This window comes from Amborella trichopoda, chromosome 3 (genome assembly GCF_054954075.1).
Source record: "Amborella trichopoda isolate Santa Cruz 75 chromosome 3, AtrichopodaSantaCruz75HAP2 v2.0, whole genome shotgun sequence".
Classification (NCBI taxonomy): domain Eukaryota; kingdom Viridiplantae; phylum Streptophyta; class Magnoliopsida; order Amborellales; family Amborellaceae; genus Amborella; species Amborella trichopoda.
Window position 1 is genome coordinate 48,585,170 of NC_142338.1, and position 20,329 is coordinate 48,605,498.

Genomic DNA, 20,329 nt, shown 5'->3' on the forward strand with positions numbered 1-20,329 from the left:
TACACTCCCAATAAGAAGAAGGAAAAAATTTATATAAGATTGCAACCTTAAAATGTAGAATTAAATATACACTTCAAAAATTCATCGGAAAATATTGTTTTAATGTTAAAAAACCCTCTAATTGATCATCTCAACATCAAGATGTATGAATATGAGAAAAAAAAAAACAATATTTTAAATCTCATCAATAGCGCATCTTGCAACTCATTATCTCAACCGTCCATTTCAAGATTTCATATGTTTATAGATCTACTTGATTTTAAAAAAAAATTGAAGTTTAAAAGTTTAAAATTAGAGATAAAAATAGATTTTTAGATAATCCTAAGAATTTTTTACACCAAAATTACATGTTATGACAAAATTTAGAGATGCGCCTTAATTGGATTGTTTAAAGTTGTAGCTTTATAAAAACAAACCCGCCAGTAAATTTTATAAGTGGTTTGATAGGGCTACAGCCCTATCAAAAATAAATAAATCCTCATCTCAAAACTCATCGAAAATGATACTTCAAACGTTGAAGAAAGCCTTTACATTTATCATCTTGGCGTGAACATTATGGTTGCGGAAAAAACTTAAGATTTTAAGCTCTAAAAATAGTTTTTATTATAACAAATTATCTAGACCATCTATTTTACCCTTAAAACAAGTGTTCATAGATCTACAAGATTTGTACTATTTTTAGCTTCAAATATTATTTGGACAAGCTTTCTATGCTTCCCTTACAACATAAAACTTATATACTTCCCCCTATCCAACCGTTTATTTTGAATGGAGGGCTAAGATTGTCCCAATTGCAATATCACGTCTCTATACTATTTTATTTTTAATTTTTTTTTCTATAAACTATTTTGATACCAAATTTTAGATATTCAATCCTCTATTAAACTCGTACTAGCGAAAAATATTAAAAATAATTTTTTGATAAAATATAATAACCAAAATAACCATTAAAACTTTCAAAAATATTTTAATCATTTGAGGTTAGAAATTGATTTTAAATCCGTCATGAAGATTTTCATTACGGAAAGTGCTTTCTAGACAAAGATGGATTGAGGTGAGGTTTAATTTTATTTTCATAAAACCAAGGCCTGGAAACTTCATCCATGAGATTAAATAATTCATTTGGCTGTCTGGTCTCTTCCAGAACTGTTTTATCCTGAAGTTTCTGGATGAGAATTCCATCTAGAATTTTCGACACTCTACTCCCTCACTTTCCACCATTATAAATAGCCCTTCACCTCCCCCTTTCTCATCAAAAGAAATCAGTGAGAATAAGCAGTGGCGATCACAGTATCATCTGCATTACTCTTCGCTCACTTTGCAATTTCTTCATCCAAAACCAGTAAAAAAAATGTCTCTGATTCCAAGCATTTTTGGGCAAAGAAGCAATGTCTTTGACCCCTTCTCTCTTGACATTTGGGATCCCTTCCATGGCGTCCTCCCTTCGTCTTCCATGATCAGTCCCAATCATTCCACCTCTGCTCTCTTGAACACCAGGTTCGATTGGAAAGAGACCGATAATGCTCATGTTTTCAAGGCAGATCTCCCCGGTCTGAACAAAGAAGAGGTGAAAGTGGAGTTAGAAGATGGGAGAGTGTTGCAGATAAGTGGAGAGAGAAAAAGGGAGAACGAAGAGAAGAACGATAAGTGGCACATGATAGAGAGAAGCCAGGGGAAGTTTGTGAGGAGGTTCAGGCTCCCTGAAAATGCAAAGATTGATGGAGTGAAGGCGGCCATGGAGAATGGGGTTCTCACTGTTACTGTGCCCAAAATTGAAGCCCTAAATCCTGATGTCAAATCCATCGATATTGGAGGCTAAATTTCTGTGTTTTTCTTAATTTACAGAGTTTTTAAAAATAAATTTCATATGGATAACTAGGGTGCGTTTATATGTAGGCGTGTGCAGAGTTTGTGTGTGTTGTAATGGAGGTCAATGAGTGGATAATGAAGGATGATGTATGCTGTATTGATTCCCTTATTTTAATGGTGGAAACTTTGTAAGTATAAAAATCTGTGATGAATACCTTCCATTTCTTTTGCAATGTGATCAAAGGACACGGTCTCCATGAGACCATGTACAAAGGAGTCTCCTCTTAAAAATCTTCTATTTTTTAAGTGGATTTTTGGACTTAAAAGGACATGTAATCTCTAAAATCATGAAAAAATAAATAAATTTTAAAAATTAAAAAATAATAATTTTATTAAAAAAACATTTCAACTGTTAGTTTCAAGCTAGACTATGACCAAATGTAGAAATGCGGTCCTCGCCGCAGGAAACAATTTTGCGTGATCAAAATTCAGTCGTACTTTATCGGTTTTTCTTTCGCGCAAAATAGCGACAGTTGCGGGAGTCGATTAAATAGTTTTTGCCGGGAGTATTCGGGCCGTTATTTTGCCTGTGGAAGGCGACGTGGCCGTTCGAATATCTCTCTCTCTCTGCAATGGGCAGAAGCCACAGGTGAAGTGTTTAGTGAGCCGGCCCACCCACTGTAGATAAGGGGGCCTTCTTCAAATATTTTGAGATAGTGATTATTGTGAATGTAAAATATTTTCTTTAAAAAATAAAAATCATATGTTTAAATTATTTTTCTCCCACCAAACATTTTGGAATATAGTAGAACCAATTCTTTCTACATCCAAACTTCTAATGCATGGGGAGCTTCAAATATTTTGCTGAGTCAATCTGTACCCAAATTTAAAATATGATTTCTTATCAATTTTGTTTTTTAAAAAGTAAAGTGTTATATGCGCTGGAGAATGCATTTCTGCACTTGTGGGCCTCGAGGCATAAATCATCTATCCCAAAGATAGGTTCAAATAGTGGTCCCTCCAAAAACAAAAACAAAAAAAAATACAATCGTTCAAATATGCCCTTCAAAAAATTGTTATTCTTAAAATTTAAAATTTATTTATTTTATATATTAATGACATTTATGTGATTATACATTCTTTTAAAAATTAGGGCCAAAGCCCATTTAAAAAAGGATTTGGTTTGTATAAAGCTGAGGACCTAACCAATCAAAGTAGGATGCACCTTCCAAAATGCTTAAACATGTTTCAGTATCATAAATTTTTTTGATGACCTAAAATTTTATTTTCACATCTAATTATAAATTTTTAAAATTGAAAAATAATGTAGATCGAGTGGATCTATGAAGAGTTGAAAGTATTAGAATTGACGGTCTGGATAATGCATTACAACATGCACTATTTTTTAGAATTTAAATTTTTTTTTCTCATTTTCATATGTATTGAGGTCGAGACGATCAAATTGAGAGAATTGAGGGTTTTTTTAGCAACGAAGCAACCTTTTCTAGTGAGCTTTTGAGATATGCCTTTGATTGTTGGTTAAGGACCTCACCTTATATCAACTTTCACCTTCCAAAATAGATATTGAGAGGAACTGCATTTCAATATATGAGTGGGTATTCATAGAAACCGTATCCTTATGAAAAATATCCACTTCATAATACCTAAAGAGAAATCCAGCATGTGGTTTTGTAGCATTAGATAATCCATTGAATTTTTCCCTTTCGAATAATATAGAGACTTTTACTTGGAAAACAACAAGTATAGACCATTATAGTTTATGAGATTGTTTACAAAGAAATTATTTATATTTTGTACATGGAGATTACAATCATTTTCACTTAATAGATATCAAGTTGGATATCTTAAAAAAGTCATGAAGTCCGAAAACTACGAAATTGACACTTTTTTTTAACTCTTTCCATATGATAATGGCACGAGGAGAAAATGACAATTGCACATTCTATACTGAAATAACTCAAATTAGGAGAAAATGGTTTCTAATTACACACAAAAATAGTTAACCACAATTTTTTTATGAAGGCGTTGGGTGGTTTCATCCACATGTAAAGCTAAGGGATAAAGTTTGAAAAAGTTTATAAAGAGACCATTACTTTTGATACGATGAGGTAACATTCACGTCCATCGGATTTCAAATGGGTGGTTGTAGGCATGTCATTGACTAGATTTAAAGTTAAAAAATAAAATAAAAAATTTAAACTTTGTCACACACTCTACGCCATCTAATTTGACATACACTCTACGCCATCTAATTTGACATTGAATGGCTGAGAGCAGCGTTTTAAAAAACGCCGAGTCGAACCGGACTCCCCCGGTTCGACTCGGAAATAGTGAAAAAGGAACCGGATCGCCCCGAAAATCGGAAATCGTCCGGTTCTAGAGAGAACCGGACGATTCTGTACAGTGAATCGCTGATTCACTGTACGGAATCGGCGAGTCCGAACAGTGAATCGGCGATTCCGTACGGAATTTTTTTTTTTTTTTTTTTTTTTTTTTTTTTTTTTTTTTTTTTTTTTGTTGTAATCCATGATAGATTTTTTTTGTAATCCATGATCGAATTTTTTGGTTTTTTGTAACCCATAATAGAATTTTTTGTAATCCATGATCGAAATGTTTGTTTTCTTTTCTTGTAATCCATGATCGATTTTTTTGTTTTTTTTTTTTTTTTTGTAACCCATGATAGAATTTTTTGTAATCCATGATCGAATGTTTTGTAATATATGATCGAAATGTTTGTTTTTTTTTTGTAATCCATGATTGAAATGTTTGTTTGTTTTTTTTTAATCCATGATTGAATTTTTTGTTTTTTGCTTTTTTTGTAACCCATGATAGAGTTTTTTGTAATCCATGATTGAATTTTTTGTAATCCATGATCGAACTATTTTTTTCTTTTTTTGTAATCCACGATTGAATTTTTTGTTTTTTTTGTTTGTTTTTTTTTGTAATCCATGATCGAATTTTATGTAATCCATGATCGAATTTTATGTAATCCATGATTGAATTTTTTGAAAATTTGTGATTTTTTTTGTTTAATCCATGATCGAATTTTTTTTTGTAATCCATGATAGAATTTTTTGAAAATTTGTGATTTTTTTTTTAATCCATGATAGATTTTTTTGAAAATTTGTTTTTTTTTTTTTTTAATCCATATTATTCAAAGAGAAAACGAGAGAGATGATGATTCCGAGGCCACCCTATCCCAACCATATTATTCACATATCGAGTCCCAACAGCAACAGTGTAGGGATGAGCACGAAATACTGTAAATTAAATGCTGAACGGCGGTTCATGCAGGGAAAGAACATATCAATATTTGCATATTCATTCAAAAACATGAAAATTCTTAATGGAGTACCCTCATTTTTTATTGAATTCCTAAAAACCAATATTTATAATGAATTTTAATAATTTTTTCGGATTTTTTTGAAGCTTTATTCTGACCGATTCACCCGATTCCGATCCGGATCGCCGATTCGCAGATCCGGATCGGTTTTTGAAAAGCCCGATCCGGGTCACCGATCCGGTTTTTAAACCATTGGCTGAGAGTAATTATAACCGTATTGTAATAGAGATCAATAATGTTATAGTATAATTTTCCTACGTACAGATAAAAGATAATACTTTTGTGTGCTATTATTACTTTAAACTTGGCTAACCTAAACGGGTAACGTTTGGTAAGATCCGACTTGGATCCTAGTATGGGTTCTATTTTTTGGCCTTATGGATCAGGTCTTGGATCAAGTCTAGGTTTAGAAGTAGGGACTCAGGTCGGGTTGGGTCTAGGTCTCGGTTGACCCGATCTAAAATTTTAGATATACTGTTTATTTTATTATAATAATATTGTTTATTATGTAATTTTATATTTTTTTATTTGAAGAAAATTAATCATGTAATTTTCTATTATTTCATTATATATTAGTATATTACATGCCATATTGTTTAAATATGGTACTATTATAAAATAACTTATAGCTAAAGCTTAAAGGAATTCTTATGGAAAAGGTTTCTTTCTCTGCCCTTCAACTATTTTTGTTGTTGTTGTTGTTGTTGTTGAGAGTTAGAGGCATAAATGAGAGAGAGATAAACCGTGCTTGATCTGACCGGTTCTAATATGGGTCTAGTCCACTTGACATTGACTCAATTGGGTCTCGGTTTGTGTCCAACTTGGATCTTGTCGAATTGGATCTGGTCAAGGCCAGCCTAACCCAAACATATTAGTGTAAAATAACATATGATATTACTATAATATAAAATAAGAAAAATATATTTGTAGACTTTATTTTTAGATTTTATTTCTCCATATAGCCAAGGTTTCAAAATCTTGACATAAATATTCTATCTAGTATATCATCTTCTAACCTCTAGATCAACTTTACTTATTTTTATCTCATATTTTTAGTCAAAATAAATTTTAAAAACACATCCTTTTCTAACCCCCTATCTCTTTTCATGTGTTTCTCTTTCTCTCTCCCTGTGAATCTCTCAAACCCCTCTCTCTCTCTCTAAAAATTTGGGATAGACACGGGGAGGTAAACGAGAGAGAAAGAATTGGGGAAATATTCATAGAGAGGGGTTTAGTAGAGTTGGTGTAGGGCTTTAGAAAATATAGTGGAGCATTTGTAAAAAGAGGTTATGATATAATAGAACATTTGGAAAAATAAGTTTGATGATGGGGTAAAAATGGGTAAAATTTAATTTGGGATAAACACGGGGAGAGAAGAGAGAGAGAAAAGTCGGGGAAATATAGAGAGAGAAAGGGGTTTGGGAGGGTTGGTATAGGGCATTAGAAAATATAGAGCATTTGGAAAAAGAAGTTATGATATAATAGAAGAGCATTTGGAAAAATAAGTTTCGATGATAGTTAAAAATAGGTAAAATTGGTGTAGAGGGTTAGAAGGTATAATATATAGAGTTTAATAAATAAATTTTGAAATCTAAAAAAAGGTTTTCGAAGATATTTTTATTTTTTTATTGAAACTTATCTATAGGCAAACGACGTTATATTCCAAAATTCAAAGTCATACTCCTATGAGAGCATGATATCTTTTGGTCTAATAAAATATGAATGCTTAGATATACTCAAAAGGACATTTATCCGAATGAATCACAAGTAATTGACTAAAAAAAGAACCAAAAAAAAGAAGAATAAAATTAAAGTAGGTTTAAAGGTTATCTTGACGAATCCTCTTAAACAAAAACTAAGTTAATAGTTCATTTTATGAAAAATAGGGGTTTCAGGAAGTCGTATTGAAAATCATGCTTGTGAAAACGTTTTCTTAAATTGAGGCAATTCTAAAGAAACATAAGGTTTATTTTTGCTAAATGTGTTTCCATTAAGTGAAACAGGAGATGCAAGACTCTCAACTAATATGAAAGCGTTTACTTACTCGTCCCCTTACTTTTTTACATTAACAAGATTTATTGAGAGAATGAAAAGTACAGTTGGGCAAAAAAGAGATAAATGTCATAAACATTGTTATAGCAATTCTTATTTTTGGTAGCTGTTTATAAAAACACCTCGAAATAAGATTTAATATAACAATCAATATGATCTTTGATAGATTAGAATGGTGGACCATAACTCAACACCTCGAAATAACATTTAATACAGTAATCAATATGATCTTTGATAGATTAGAATGGTGGACCATAAATGTAACCAATATCAAATAGTTAGAAAAAAGCAAATGCTTATATAGCCATTAGGACGACCGCACAAAGCCTAAGCAAATTGTTTTCTTCGGGTGACAGCCATCCAAGTGGGACTCGATTTAAGTCTTTCACAAGCCGAGTCGAGGCATAAGAATCGTAGCTATTTTACACCGTCGTAGACAAGAATGAACGGTAGGTGTACAATATACGCACGCGACATGTATGGTACGGCTCTTTCGCAATATTGTGAAATCACAGGGGTATAATAGAGTGGATCCCGGCTTCGGCTACTAAAACCCTAAATCGCAGTCTCCCTCTCTCCAGCGAGCAACTCGAGGAAGCCTGTATACTCCCTCACTCTTTCATTGCAGTGTCTTCCTCTCTCTCGCTTTAGGTATTGGGAACAGCAGATCAGCATAATTTGGTCTAAATCGCTGTAGAACCATGAAGGTCTATCTCTCTCTCTCACCTAAATTCCCCAAAGCTCTCTCTCTCTTTCATTCCGTGATTCTTGTTCTATATTGTCTTTTGTATCTAGTTCTCGATCTTTTGATCTGTGACAATGTGTTTTGCAGTTTAATATTGCGAATCCGACAACTGGTTGCCAGAAGAAACTGGAAATTGATGACGACCAGAAACTGTAACATTCTTTTCGCTCTAATTCCCTTTACATTCAGTAATTCAGTGTTCATTTTATGGGTTTGATTCGGGGTTCAGTGTAGGGTTTGGTTCATGCTGGATGCGGGGTGTGATTTTAAGTGCTCAGATTAGACGCAAATTAACATGGAAGGTTATTTTGTTATTTGTGTAAATTCTCAGCTTAAACGTTTAGTTCGATCGTCTTTTAAATTATATTTTTCTTAAAGTACACAAGTTTACATTGTTGACACGTGTCTGCATTGTTAGAAGTGGGCTTTAAATTTTAATTTTTGTGTTATCTCTTGACAAAAAGAAGAAAATGGTAACATTAAAAAAAAATTTCAATAAAATGCTAGCAATGCTCTTTCTATCTATAGTTATATGAATATAATCTGAAAGTAAAAGCTTTCAGAACCATTTGAAAGACTACCTTAATCTGTATATGTTTGACCTGGAAAGAGCTGAAGTTTCAAAGTATGATGGTTAAATTCTTTATGTGTGTGTACTAGTAGAAATGTCATATTTCAAGCATAATTTTGCAAAATCAGATGAAGTTTATCTCACTACATACTAGCTTCTAAGAAATAGAATTTATAGCATGAAATATATATTTTTCCCCCTATTATGTTGTCACGTGTAGTAGAATAATCTATTGTACACCTATGTTTAAGTGAAAAAACGGTTAGTCAGAAAAGGTGATACAGTGGTTCTTATGGTGCTCGTGGTGGATCGTGATATTATTTGAATGTAAATTTGAAATAAAGTGTGTCCAGAAAATGCAATAATTCATACATCTTATTGCACACTTAATTCTAGAAAATGCAATGGAAATCTCATAGGGGAATTCTTGATTTGTGCGATGTATCCATGTGGTTGTATTGAATAGCATTGTATAATTCTAATAACTAAAAGAATTACAAGAGGTACATTGAGAGTATTCATAGTATTACATGCAAATTCAGGTGAGGAAATATGAGATATCCCCACTCTGACGTATGTCCAAATTGAAAATTAATTGCAGCACAGAGAAATGTAAGAAACTTTGGAATTGCTGAACTATGATCCACCAAAAGTCGACCTTATAATCTTCTTTCCATAGATCTCTGGCTGCACATGCTAGATCACACTTAACACCTCAAATTTTTTAATAAAATTGTGAAAGTTTAATAAATCTAATGCTAAAACAGAGGTATTATAGAAAATTGAAATAAAATAACTAAACTTCAATGATAATAGTGTAAAACTAATTGAGCCGGGCCCATGTACCTGGCACCTAGATTTGGGGCCTGGATTATACCAGGGAGTTGAGATTAGTTCTCGCTAATACAAAGAATTCACTTGGAACTTGGATTTGAGTTCAATTGGATACCCAAATATTTGGATTGAGGGTTGACTGATTGGAGCTTGAAGGGTTGGAAACCCCATATGGGATTAATGACATAGCGCTTTGATCTAAGGTTGAGAGTAGATCTGGGTTCCTTTGGTTTTACCTAATCAAGGCGTAGAGGGGCCTAGTGTAAGGTTCCTAAGGGCTCTTGGTCATGTTGGCTCTATGTAAATAGAGTTAGGGTTTGTTAGGTGAGGGCTTGTATAGTTTTTGAAGTTTTTCAGACTGAATTGGGGGTATCCTGGAAGAGATCTTAAAGACTAAAAAATTCTAAAATGAGTTAACAAACAATTACCCTTTTTGCATAGACCTCTAACGATCAAAAAGTTCCTCAATTACTAGTTTTTCAGCTTGATCTCTAAAGGTAAAAAAAACTCCATTAATGACTAAATCTAATTGTTTTTAGGCAATCTTTACTCAAATTGGAGTCCCAAAAGAAAATCTTTGGATCACCTTTCATCGGGTTTGTAAACTTTAGATTACCTTTTACAAAGTTAATATATTTTCCCTGTCTAGGATTGGAATGCCTTTACCGCGAAATTTGGATTCCCATTGAGAGAGATTGGGGACCAAAAGTTAGCAATATTGGGCATATGGGTGTTTTTGTGTCCTCTCTTGTATACACGATTCAAACCTTGGTTGCCACATGCTATGGCATGGCAAATTACATGTGGTATCTTTTCGGAATTTGGAAAAACTTGTTGATCAAGGTGTTTTTAGCAGTTATTTGCCATGTAGCTTTATAAATAACCCTATTTTTCATTGAGAGCTTTCCCACTAACTCCAATGTTTAAATGAGAGCTTCTCACTAACTTCAATGTTTAAATTAAATCTCAAATAGATGTTTTGGTTAAGAGTTTTAACCCCCAAACAAACACTTTCGTCTAACTAAAGAGTGTATTCCCACCTTAGACTTAGAGGAGATGGCTCATCTTTTGGGCTTATGCCTCATGAGCTTTTTATCAACTACCTACCTCCACCAATAATCATGCCCATGCAGCTATATGGTTTCTAGCAGAGGTGTCTGGGCTCGAGGTCTCAAATTCGGGTCCATATGACTTGTACTGACCTACGTTGAGTTTGAGTTCGAGGTCAACCTAGACCACATTGGGTCGGGTTTTTGTCGACTTAACCTGATCCTACCCAGTATATGTATACGATAATATGTAACTTATATTTTAAAAGAAAGACCCCATTTGGTGTGGGCCTTGATGTACCAAAAGTCGTGTGAGCACTACAATCTGCACCGTCCAATGGACAGAGAAGACTGCACCAAAATATCGAGATAAGGGGTTTTCGAGTGTGATTTGCTCCTTTCAATTATATTGGGCAGTGTAGATGTTAGGGTTCGCACAATAACATGTGCAGGCCTTGACGCACTAAATGCTTATCCTGAAAAATATCTAGCATGCTTTTTATACTCTTCCACTAATAACTAGCAGATTTTAGATACTTCTCCCACCTACTCAGCATTGTGTTTAGTGCGTTAGGGCCTGCACATGTTATTGTGCGTGCCCTGATATCTGCATTGTCCAATATAATTGAATGTTGCACATCGCACCTAAAAGTCCCCTGTCTCGATTTTCAGGTATAATTTGCATCATTCAATTACATTGGACAGTGCAAATTGTGGGGCCTGCACCTTTTTTATTGCGTCATGGTCCACAATATATGAGTTACATATTACTAGGCTGGTATGTCGGGTCGACCTAGTCTTGGTCTAGGTTGGACTTGTACCTATACTCGTCTTGGATCAGGTCCAGGTAACCTGGACCCAACTTATTGATCAATTGAGACTTGGACCCTAGTCGGGTTGACTCGTCCTGTCGACAAGTCGACCAACTTGTATCTCACCCCTATTGGAAATCTCCCAGTTGCAGGGGCATAATTACTTATGGATGTAAGTGGTTGATAAGGAGTTACTAGGAATTGTAAGCATGAAGTAGAATCTATCTCATCTAAGGTGGGAGTGCACTAACTAGTCAGAAGAATGAAGGCTTGTCAGGGGGTTAAATGTCTTGATGACAGATTATGCGATTAAAGTTGACATGGAAGTCAGCCATCCCAAAGACCTGCCATCGTGCTTAAACTTGATAGAAAAGGCGAGCTCTATGCAATCAAAGGCAGTCGAAAATTAATCCTTAAACCAATTTGGGATGAGAGGAAAACTCTGCACCCTACGAGGCCTCTCCTTAGATAAAATGGAATTTGAAATGTGAGCATGGACACTTACAGGAAAGAGGCTTGCTTTTTTTAATGAAGAAGATGTCAGCAGTTTATCTAAGGAAGCAATGTCTTTCCACTTTCATCCTTGAATATTCTAGGCCATTGAGGTAGTGAATGTTAAATAGAAGAGATTGAAAAGCTCAGAAGAACCCGCAAAATCTAAATTGGGGAGAGTAGGAAGAAGATGAAAGACTTTAGTAAGCTACTGTGGAAAATAACTCTGTTTATGAAGTTACAAGACACACAATTGCTAAAAATTCCTTGATCAACTAATTAGGAAAGTTTTAGAAAGAGTTAGCCAATGTCACGATGTGTGGTGGCCAAGAGGCGAATCGTGTTGGCTGAAGAAGAAATAAAAAGAATTGTCCCTTTTCTCTTAGACTCTTAAGAGGAAGTCAAGAACATGAAAAAAACCAATCAATGATTGATAGTACCAACGTTTGGCCCCTAATATCTCTCGAATGGAATCCAAATTTGGTATAAAGGGATTTCAGTCTTGAAAAAGGGAATATGTTGATTTTGTACAAGGCAATTCGAAGTTTCTTAACTCCATGTGAGGTGATTTAAATGTTTCCTATAGGACTCCAATCATGGTAAAGATTAGTAAATTAGGAATTGGAAGGAGCAATTTGGGTTATGGAATTCTGCTTTCCTAAACCCTTCAAACTTCCTATCTTTGGGAAAGATAAGTAAACAATATAAGTCCAGCCAAATATTAGCCCATGCAATTTGGTGAGGCAACCAAGACACATGTTGTGTTGATTAAGCCATGTGATGTGGCTTCGGTCCCATTTTCACGCTTTTGATATTGGGTTTCCATGTACAGTCAAGTACAACCTTTTTTTTTTTTTTTTAAAATAAGTGTAAGTCAATTACGACCTCTATGGGACTTGAACAAAAACCCATTACTAAATGCTAGAATTTAAGACATAAAGCCACTCAGATAGCATCTTTGTGTCAGTTTTAGAATTTCGAAACAATTCCACTTTCATGCTTTTGATATTGTGTTTCTATAGATTGTCAACTACAATGAAAATCTATTGTTACTAAAGTCATCAGGCCATTCAGGGAGGATCTCTGTGTCATTTGCTAAAAGGAAAAAAAGAAAAGGACTTTGGGCTTAATGTAGTATGTTGAATCAATTATACACTTAGATAAGATAGATTAATTATGCCTATGCTGAAAACTGAGTTTGTATAATTGAGCATGTAGGCTCTAGAGGGTTTATTTGGACTATGTTGGAGACCTAGTACTGTTAAATCTATGGTCATATTTGCTTTGTAATGGTACTGGTAGTCATAATAATATTTAATATATGTACTAATGCACGACAATTTGACTACTTGTGCATATGTTCAATTACAATGTGCCCTCGAGTGTGTATTATCATAGCCCTATAGATTCTTTTTGTGTGTGTGTGTGTCTGTGTGCGTGTGCATGTGTGTGTGTACATGTGCGCAAAAAGAGGGCAGGCGGGGGGCGTGTGTGTGTGATTCCCCTTCCCAATATTGCTTCTGCTCAAAATTCCCTTTAAGGATGTGACTATTGGAGGCTGCAATTAGGCAGCTCTTTTTTTTTTGGGTAAATCAGTGAGGGAGAAGGCACTCTACCCGTTTTTCAATAATAAAAGATAGAAAAAATTTGCATCGTACTATCTTACAACCCTACGATAGGCACATCATGAAGTAAAGGAAGGTTAAGAAAATCTGGAGGCCTAGAGCGCCAAATGGTGACCTCCGCAAAAGGTTAAGAAATCAGGCAGCTCTTGGAGATGTGTGTGCCATTTACAAGTTTCTTTTGTTTATCTTAGGACTTTGCATTTTGAGAATCTAACATGAATAACTGTTGACAAGAGGCGAACCTAACATTGTAAATCTTTAGTGAATGTCAAAAAAATAATTCAGGATGATAGTGGCATAATTGTTATTAAAGCTTATGTTTCATTCTCACCTTGGTTAATTTACTGGCTTCGCTGTATGTAGACCAATTCGTTTCCTTTTCATTTATGCTTTTGACAGCCGAGCCTTTTATGACAAGAGGATCTCTCAGGAGGTTAGCGGAGATGCCTTGGGTGAGGTATGCTTTTATCGTTCTCTCTAATAGAAAAGTCATGCTAGATGGCTAAGACTGGAGGAAATTGGAAAAAAAAAATTGCAGTTGATTGAAAAATAAGTTAAGAAAGCATTGAAATCAAATAAGGAAGCTACAGGCACATGGAACTGTTATTCTTCCTATTAACTTGAAATATTTTACCTTCGTGAAATTGTTGTTGCATTATTTTTAACTTGTTTATTGCCTATTTGCACTTGTGTGTGTTGAAATCTGCTGCAATTGTTACCTATTCACAGGAATTTAAGGGGTATGTCTTCAAAATCATGGGAGGGTGTGATAAACAGGGCTTCCCAATGAAACAGGGGGTTTTAACTCCCGGTCGTGTGAGGTTGCTGTTGCACAGAGGTATGTCATTGCTTATTTACTTAGTAGATTTTTGACATGATATTTAAGTAACTGATAACTCTATCGGATCCTTTGTTTTGAGCAGGGACACCTTGCTTCCGTGGTTATGGTCGACGCAATGGCGAGCGGCGCCGAAAATCTGTTCGGGGATGCATCGTCAGCCCTGACCTTTCCGTTCTTAACCTGGTTATTGTGAAAAAGGGTATTTTTTTTATTTTACTGTTTTAATATTTATCATATATTTGTCCCATTTTAAATTTATTTGAGAAGTGGGATTAGGTATTTTCCAAATCTAGTTTTTAAAATTTGTCTATTGAATTCATAGACTGAACTAGAATTCTTAGAATGAACTAGCCGAATATTATTTGCTCTTTTCATCTTCTTTCTCAACAATTAACTCATATAGAGCTTCAGTACGCTCAGTTAGAAGATGATTCCATTTTCAGTAATTTTCTCAGCAACTGGAGACATACTTGTTAAAACGAGCAAACTTTTGGCAGCAGATATTGTAAAGCTGTCAAACTTCTCCCCAGATATGTTAGCTATCCATGAGAAGGGTTTCTTTTAGCTCCCATCCTAATAGAGTCTCTAAAGGCATTTACTGTAACCCATAAAGCTGTAAGTAGTAATCCTTGATCGCTTAAATCTTTTCTTTTCGAAGAGTCCTTGATCCCTTAGACACTTTTTATTTTTTTGAGGGTATATATTCCGTTGTCTACGATTGTACCTACCTCTTTCCCATCATGCATAAAAATTGGGAACTGGAAACTCCCATGGCGGGAGTGTTTATCAGTTTACTTTTTTTCTAATGGAGATTTTCATAAATATTCCTTAATTTTTGTGGTATTGAAAAAATGTACCCCATTTTTTGTAGTTTACGCTCGTATCCCCATTTTTTTGAGATTTTTTTTTATAGTTTCCCAAAATGCCGCCCCCTGTTGAAACATGAAGTTCCAACCAAGATCTTTTTCTTTTGACCAAGAGATTGGTTTGAAACGTAAGTTTTCAACTGACCTCTTTTGTGAATGAACCGGTGCGGAACTTCTGTCAAGTTCTGAACCGAGCTTTCACTAGAAAAGTGAGTGAAAGATGGGTTTGAAATTTCAAGTTTTGAATGGCTCACTTAATAGTGAAGGTCCGATTTGGAATTGCAAGTTCCGAAATATCTGGTTTTTATGGTTTGAAAGAAAGTGAGTAATGTGTGCTACAGAGGTAGCATATAGCATATTGCAAACTTAGTCCCTTGAATAAAATTCCTATTTAGATCGAAAATCGAAACTCCTTTTTAAAAATAATAATGCAGTGAATCCAAAGTGGATAAAAAAGTTTTAAATGAAAAAATTCAATTTATGTGTGGGAGCAAGTGTACACACTTGCATTTTAATGAGATGACTCATCCCATTAAAAGCACACACTTACACCTTTTACCTTTTCTATTATGGGTGGTCCTACAGAACCACACTGTGCACTTGCTCCTTCACATAAAATGCATTTTTTTATTTAAAACTTTTTAATCCAATTTAGAACCATTGGATGGCATTTTTTTTGAAAAAAGAAGTTTAGGATTTTCGACTTAAACTTTGTCCCTCAAAGAGCTTGAGGTTTTGTATTGGCGTGTCACTCTCAAAGGTTCGGAACATCAACTTCCTAAACGGTCTTCCAGTCAGTTTTTTGGAAAGCTCAGTTTGGAACTTGAAGCTCACTGCCTTAAAAACTCCTAAAACTCTATCTAGGAGGATCGGAATGACCCTAGATTTGTTGGACAACCCATATTGATTCCGGTAAACAATATCATGAAAAAAAGCTTGATGCACCCCTTCCCTCCGCACTTCTTTTATAAAAAGAAAAAGCAAATATGGTTTCTTTTAAGGAGATATAAAATGTAGTTATTAAGTTATTAGAGATCATCAATGTTGAGAAAGGAAAAATGGTGTTAGATCAAGGCCTTAGAAAAAGGAGGAAGGGGGGAGATGGGATTTGTTTGCCTAAGTCATGTTCATATCCTAATCATCACCTGATGAACTATTAAAAAAATTAAAATAAAACTGATTTTGAGTTCTTAAAGCCCTATTTGTATAAGGGTGTGGTTTGTATAGAGCCTAGGCTCCAAACAATCAAATTAGAGCCTACCTTCAAATAGTGCCGAGAAATGTGGTTTCAATATTGGAAATATGTTTTATAGACTTAAAATATATTTTCATCTTCTTTATAAAGTTTAAAGCTTCAAAAATCGTGTAGATCGAGAGATCTATGAAAACTTGAAAATCTTGAAAATTGACGGTCCAAAAGTGCATTACAAAATACACTATTTCCAAAACTTGAAATCCATTGTTTTTTCATGTCCATGCATCTTGATGTCGAGATGATGAATTTGAGGATATTTGGGCATCAAAACAACTTCTTCTAGTGAAAGTTTTGAGGTAGGCTCAAATTTGATTGTATATGTTTAGAGCCTCAGCTCTATATGAACTTTTCCCTTTGTATAAATGCACGACCAACATTCTTTGAATATTCTCTCTTCTAAATAAAACTGTATTCTATGTTTTTTTTCTTATTCTTTTTTTTTGAGATTGTTTGTCAACTTCAAGAGAGTGCGTGTGTGAAATTTGACGCCAAACAAATCCCTCTAGATTATTTGTTGTTCTTTTTTCTTAGTTTTTAGCTTGTGAGCTAATGCTATTGAAATTCGTTTGGGGGAGTGTGGAAGTATTCCTCATATATAAGGGAGTATGCAAGTGTTTCCTACAATAGTTTCTATTAGCCTTATTCATCAAATCTTGATTGGACGGTTGAAAGGGGATATGGGTTTTTCATTTTTTATTTTTTCCACAATTTAGATTAGGCCGAAATTTGAGAATATATGTGCCCATTGATTCAAAAAGTGGTCTGCCTAGTGCCTACGCGGCCGCCTTGGCGGGCTAGGGTGGCCTGGGCACATCGCCCAAGCCTGGGTGGACCAACTTGGCGGGCTGTCCTTGGGCGCCTTCCCAAGGACCTTAGGTTCTTGCCTAGTAACCTCGCTTAGGTGTGCCTATTCGACTGCGCCCTCCTAGGTGCAAAAATACCCATTGGGTGGGGTGGGTATTTTTGGTGTTGTTTATTGTTTGGATTATAAAAATACATATTCATGCATTTTTTATACAAAATTTTGACCTAAAACCGGATTACTGACAACCCTTGCCCCCTTTTGAACCTGGGCGTTCGGCTAGGCACTGGGTGACCTAGACCCCCTAGGCCATCCAGGCGCCACTCAGACATTTTTTGGAACACTGTATGCACCTCAATGGTGTGACTTGTAAAGAAGTAAAAGAAAGAATTCTAAAAAAAATAAAATGAGCAAAATAGCCCTGAAACTTTTAGAGGTTTTGGCCATTTTATTTTCTTCAAATTGTTTTTTGATATTTTTTATGGTTGCATGAGAGTTGGGAGTATCATCATCATCATTCTAGTCTTATCCCAACTTTTTGGGATCCGCTACATGAATCTTGTTCCCCCATTCAATCAGACTATAAGTTAACATAGTTATTCTCACTACTACCTTCCATGTCCTTTTGGGCCTTCCCCTTGGCTTTTTAGAGCCTTATACATGAACCAAGTCTCCCCTCTACACATGACCAACCCACTTAAATCTACTTCACTTCATCTTATCGCCGATTGGAGCCGTACCAAAGTTCCCTCTCATGTATTAGGGTCAGAAGTATGCAATCCAAAATATGAGTTCAATCCAATTGGTAAATTAGTAAATGTATAAATAAATTGAAAACTACTCACTCTCAACTGTCCAATCAAGATCGGATGGCTGAGTGGATAGCTGAAATTACTGTAGGAAATAGATTGAACCCATTTGGTAGCTTTTTCCTCTGTGTGTGTGCACATGCACGTATACAAAGAGGAGGGAGGAGGGGTTGTCATTTATATATGTATGTCAATATAGAAGCATGTAAAAAGCGTTACCTAGCCAATCAGTCAGATCCTCTTGACATGAAGGATATGGATATTTTTGTTTGAAGCAGGAATCTTGTATCAGTTTGACCTGAGTCATATTTTCTTGGACAGGGGAAAATGATCTTCCTGGCCTCACTGACACGGAGAAGCCGAGAATGAGAGGTCCAAAGAGGGCCTCCAAGATCCGCAAGCTCTTCAACCTGTCCAAGGAGGATGATGTGCGCAAGTATGTCAACACCTACCGTCGGACATTCACAACAAAAGCAGGTAATCACTTTGCCACCCAATTTGAAACTTTTCTTTTGAATGTTGACATGTGACTTAGTAGGAATGGAACTCAAGTTGTCATGTTGTCGCACACCACCACTCTTCCCACTTATGCATTGAGTCCATTCCTAAAATTTTAACTGGGTTTTCCTTCAAAATAATTAATGTATGACTATTTCTTTTGATTCTCTTCTTAATTTTGGGAGTCTTGAGCTCTAAAATTTGTTGTAATGGAACAAGTTCAGTATTACCCTATCATATATAAAAGCTTGTGGAAGTTAGCTTTATCCTCATTTATGCATGTGTTGTTGGTAGCATTCAATACTGGAGTAACTCACAGCCACTGTGCCAGTAGTAAATTACTGGTGCCTTGTTAATAAATTTAGATATATTCAGGAACACTTTGAAATGACTGTGCCAGTAGTGAAGATTAGTGTTTGATTTCATCAGAGAGAATGTGCAGAGAAGAATGGAAGTGGCAAGGAGGAATTATCACTAGATTTAAAAAGCATTCATCAAGAAACTTTTTTATAAAAGCCTTGTAGCCAAAAATTCAATGGGAAAGCAGTTAACTAGTGGTGCCTTGTTATATGATGGATGCCAATGATGTTATTAGTCCAAAAAACTGAATAGCGATGTTAATTATATTACTGGTAACAATTAATGTCAGGGAAGAAGTGTAGCAAGGCTCCCAAAATCCAGAGGCTAGTGACTCCGTTGACACTTCAGAGGAAGAGAGCGAGAATGGCAGAGAAGAAGAAGAGAATAGCAAAGGCCAAGTCAGAGGCCGCAGAGTATCAGAAGCTTTTGGCTTCAAGATTGAAGGAACAGAGAGAGCGGAGGAGCGAGAGCCTTGCCAAGAAGAGATCTCGCCTCTCTGCTGCTTCCAAGCCCTCTGTGGCTGCTTGAGGTCATTCCTCCATATAATTTTTCTTTGTTATGGCAAACATAAGTTTCTGAACTTGGATATTTGTTATTTTCCTCCGTTGTTTTTGGGCTTATTTTAAGGATTTGTTGAAGTTTGCTCTTGCTTGTGAATTTGTTATGTGGTACACATGCACATGCATTTGCAATGTGTTTTTGACCTTGGCTATTTCCTATTTGCTTCAAAATTTTGTTTCAAGATGTTCCATGAGAATTCGCTGTGTACAAGCAGTAGTGTACAAGCAATTGATTTTAGAGCCACCAGACAGGATTTGAGGTGAGGTTTTACTTTGTTTGTATAAAGCCTAGGCCTTATAGAAACTGCATCCAGAAAAGCGAAAAAATAGATATGGATGTAGTAATAAAAAAATTATGGGAAATTTGTAAACAAGTGAAATTTTGGTTGGATATGCACGTAAATTTCCCTGAAGTTCCCTTGTACTGCCTTTTTGACTTCCTGTCATTGTAGGGCTTCTGAGGGTATTTCCATAAATTTCTAGGGCTTCAACGGGATATGTGCCCACTATTTGCTAATTGTGAAATCTAATATAGGGAATGTTTTGTACTACTCTCTCTCTTATACTCTGATAGGAATGGTCCGTTCCAACATTAAATAATTTTGAAACCGTTGAATTCGAAGTGCATATCATTTGAATGATATGCATATCCGTCCTTTTAGAAGATAGAAAATCCTTTGCAATATTTGAAGGAAATTTATCAAAATACATATAAGAGATGAGCAATTTAACATCTTATCTACATTTTATATTTAATTTTAAGAAACTCATAAAATACGCGCAGAGCCTTTCAACTTAGAGTAGTTGCAAATGGACAATATGTTAAGGAAAAGGTATCTATATTTAAAGTAAAGAGGAAATATACTTCCTTCCATCTAGCTGTCTAATTTAGATCAAGTGAGTTATTAATAGTTTTATCTAGATTCGACATTTTAGAGTATTTGATTTTTATTTATTTATTTAACAAATTCTATGAATATGAAAT

At 35.1% G+C, this 20,329-nt stretch overlaps 2 protein-coding genes across 2 annotated transcripts; both read left to right on the top strand.

Moving 5' to 3' along the window:
- Positions 1-1,165: 1,165 nt before the first annotated feature.
- On the top strand, positions 1,166-2,010 carry LOC18443792 (17.8 kDa class I heat shock protein). The gene has a single exon (XM_006853974.4). It carries the CDS (start codon positions 1,352-1,354, stop codon positions 1,817-1,819), a length of 468 nt encoding a protein of 155 aa, XP_006854036.1. The 5' UTR covers positions 1,166-1,351; the 3' UTR covers positions 1,820-2,010.
- Positions 2,011-7,804: 5,794 nt separating this feature from the next.
- On the top strand, positions 7,805-19,526 carry LOC18443791 (small ribosomal subunit protein eS6). Its single transcript, XM_006853973.4, has 7 exons — positions 7,805-7,932; positions 8,058-8,122; positions 13,753-13,810; positions 14,083-14,191; positions 14,277-14,393; positions 18,248-18,403; positions 19,074-19,526. The coding sequence occupies exons 1-7, from the start codon at positions 7,927-7,929 to the stop codon at positions 19,310-19,312; spliced, it is 750 nt and encodes a 249-aa protein (XP_006854035.1). The 5' UTR covers positions 7,805-7,926; the 3' UTR covers positions 19,313-19,526.
- The last annotated feature ends 803 nt before the right edge of the window (positions 19,527-20,329 follow it).

Bases quoted from the DNA above. Each gene is read 5' to 3' on its own strand.
- LOC18443792 (XM_006853974.4), top strand. From the start codon at position 1,352: ATGTCTCTGATTCCAAGCATTTTTGGGCAAAGAAGCAATGTCTTTGAC.
- LOC18443791 (XM_006853973.4), top strand. The intron at 8,123-13,752 runs GTAACATTCTTT...TGCTTTTGACAG, and splicing joins ATTGATGACGACCAGAAACT to CCGAGCCTTTTATGACAAGA. The intron at 14,394-18,247 runs GTATTTTTTTTA...TTTCTTGGACAG, and splicing joins CCTGGTTATTGTGAAAAAGG to GGGAAAATGATCTTCCTGGC.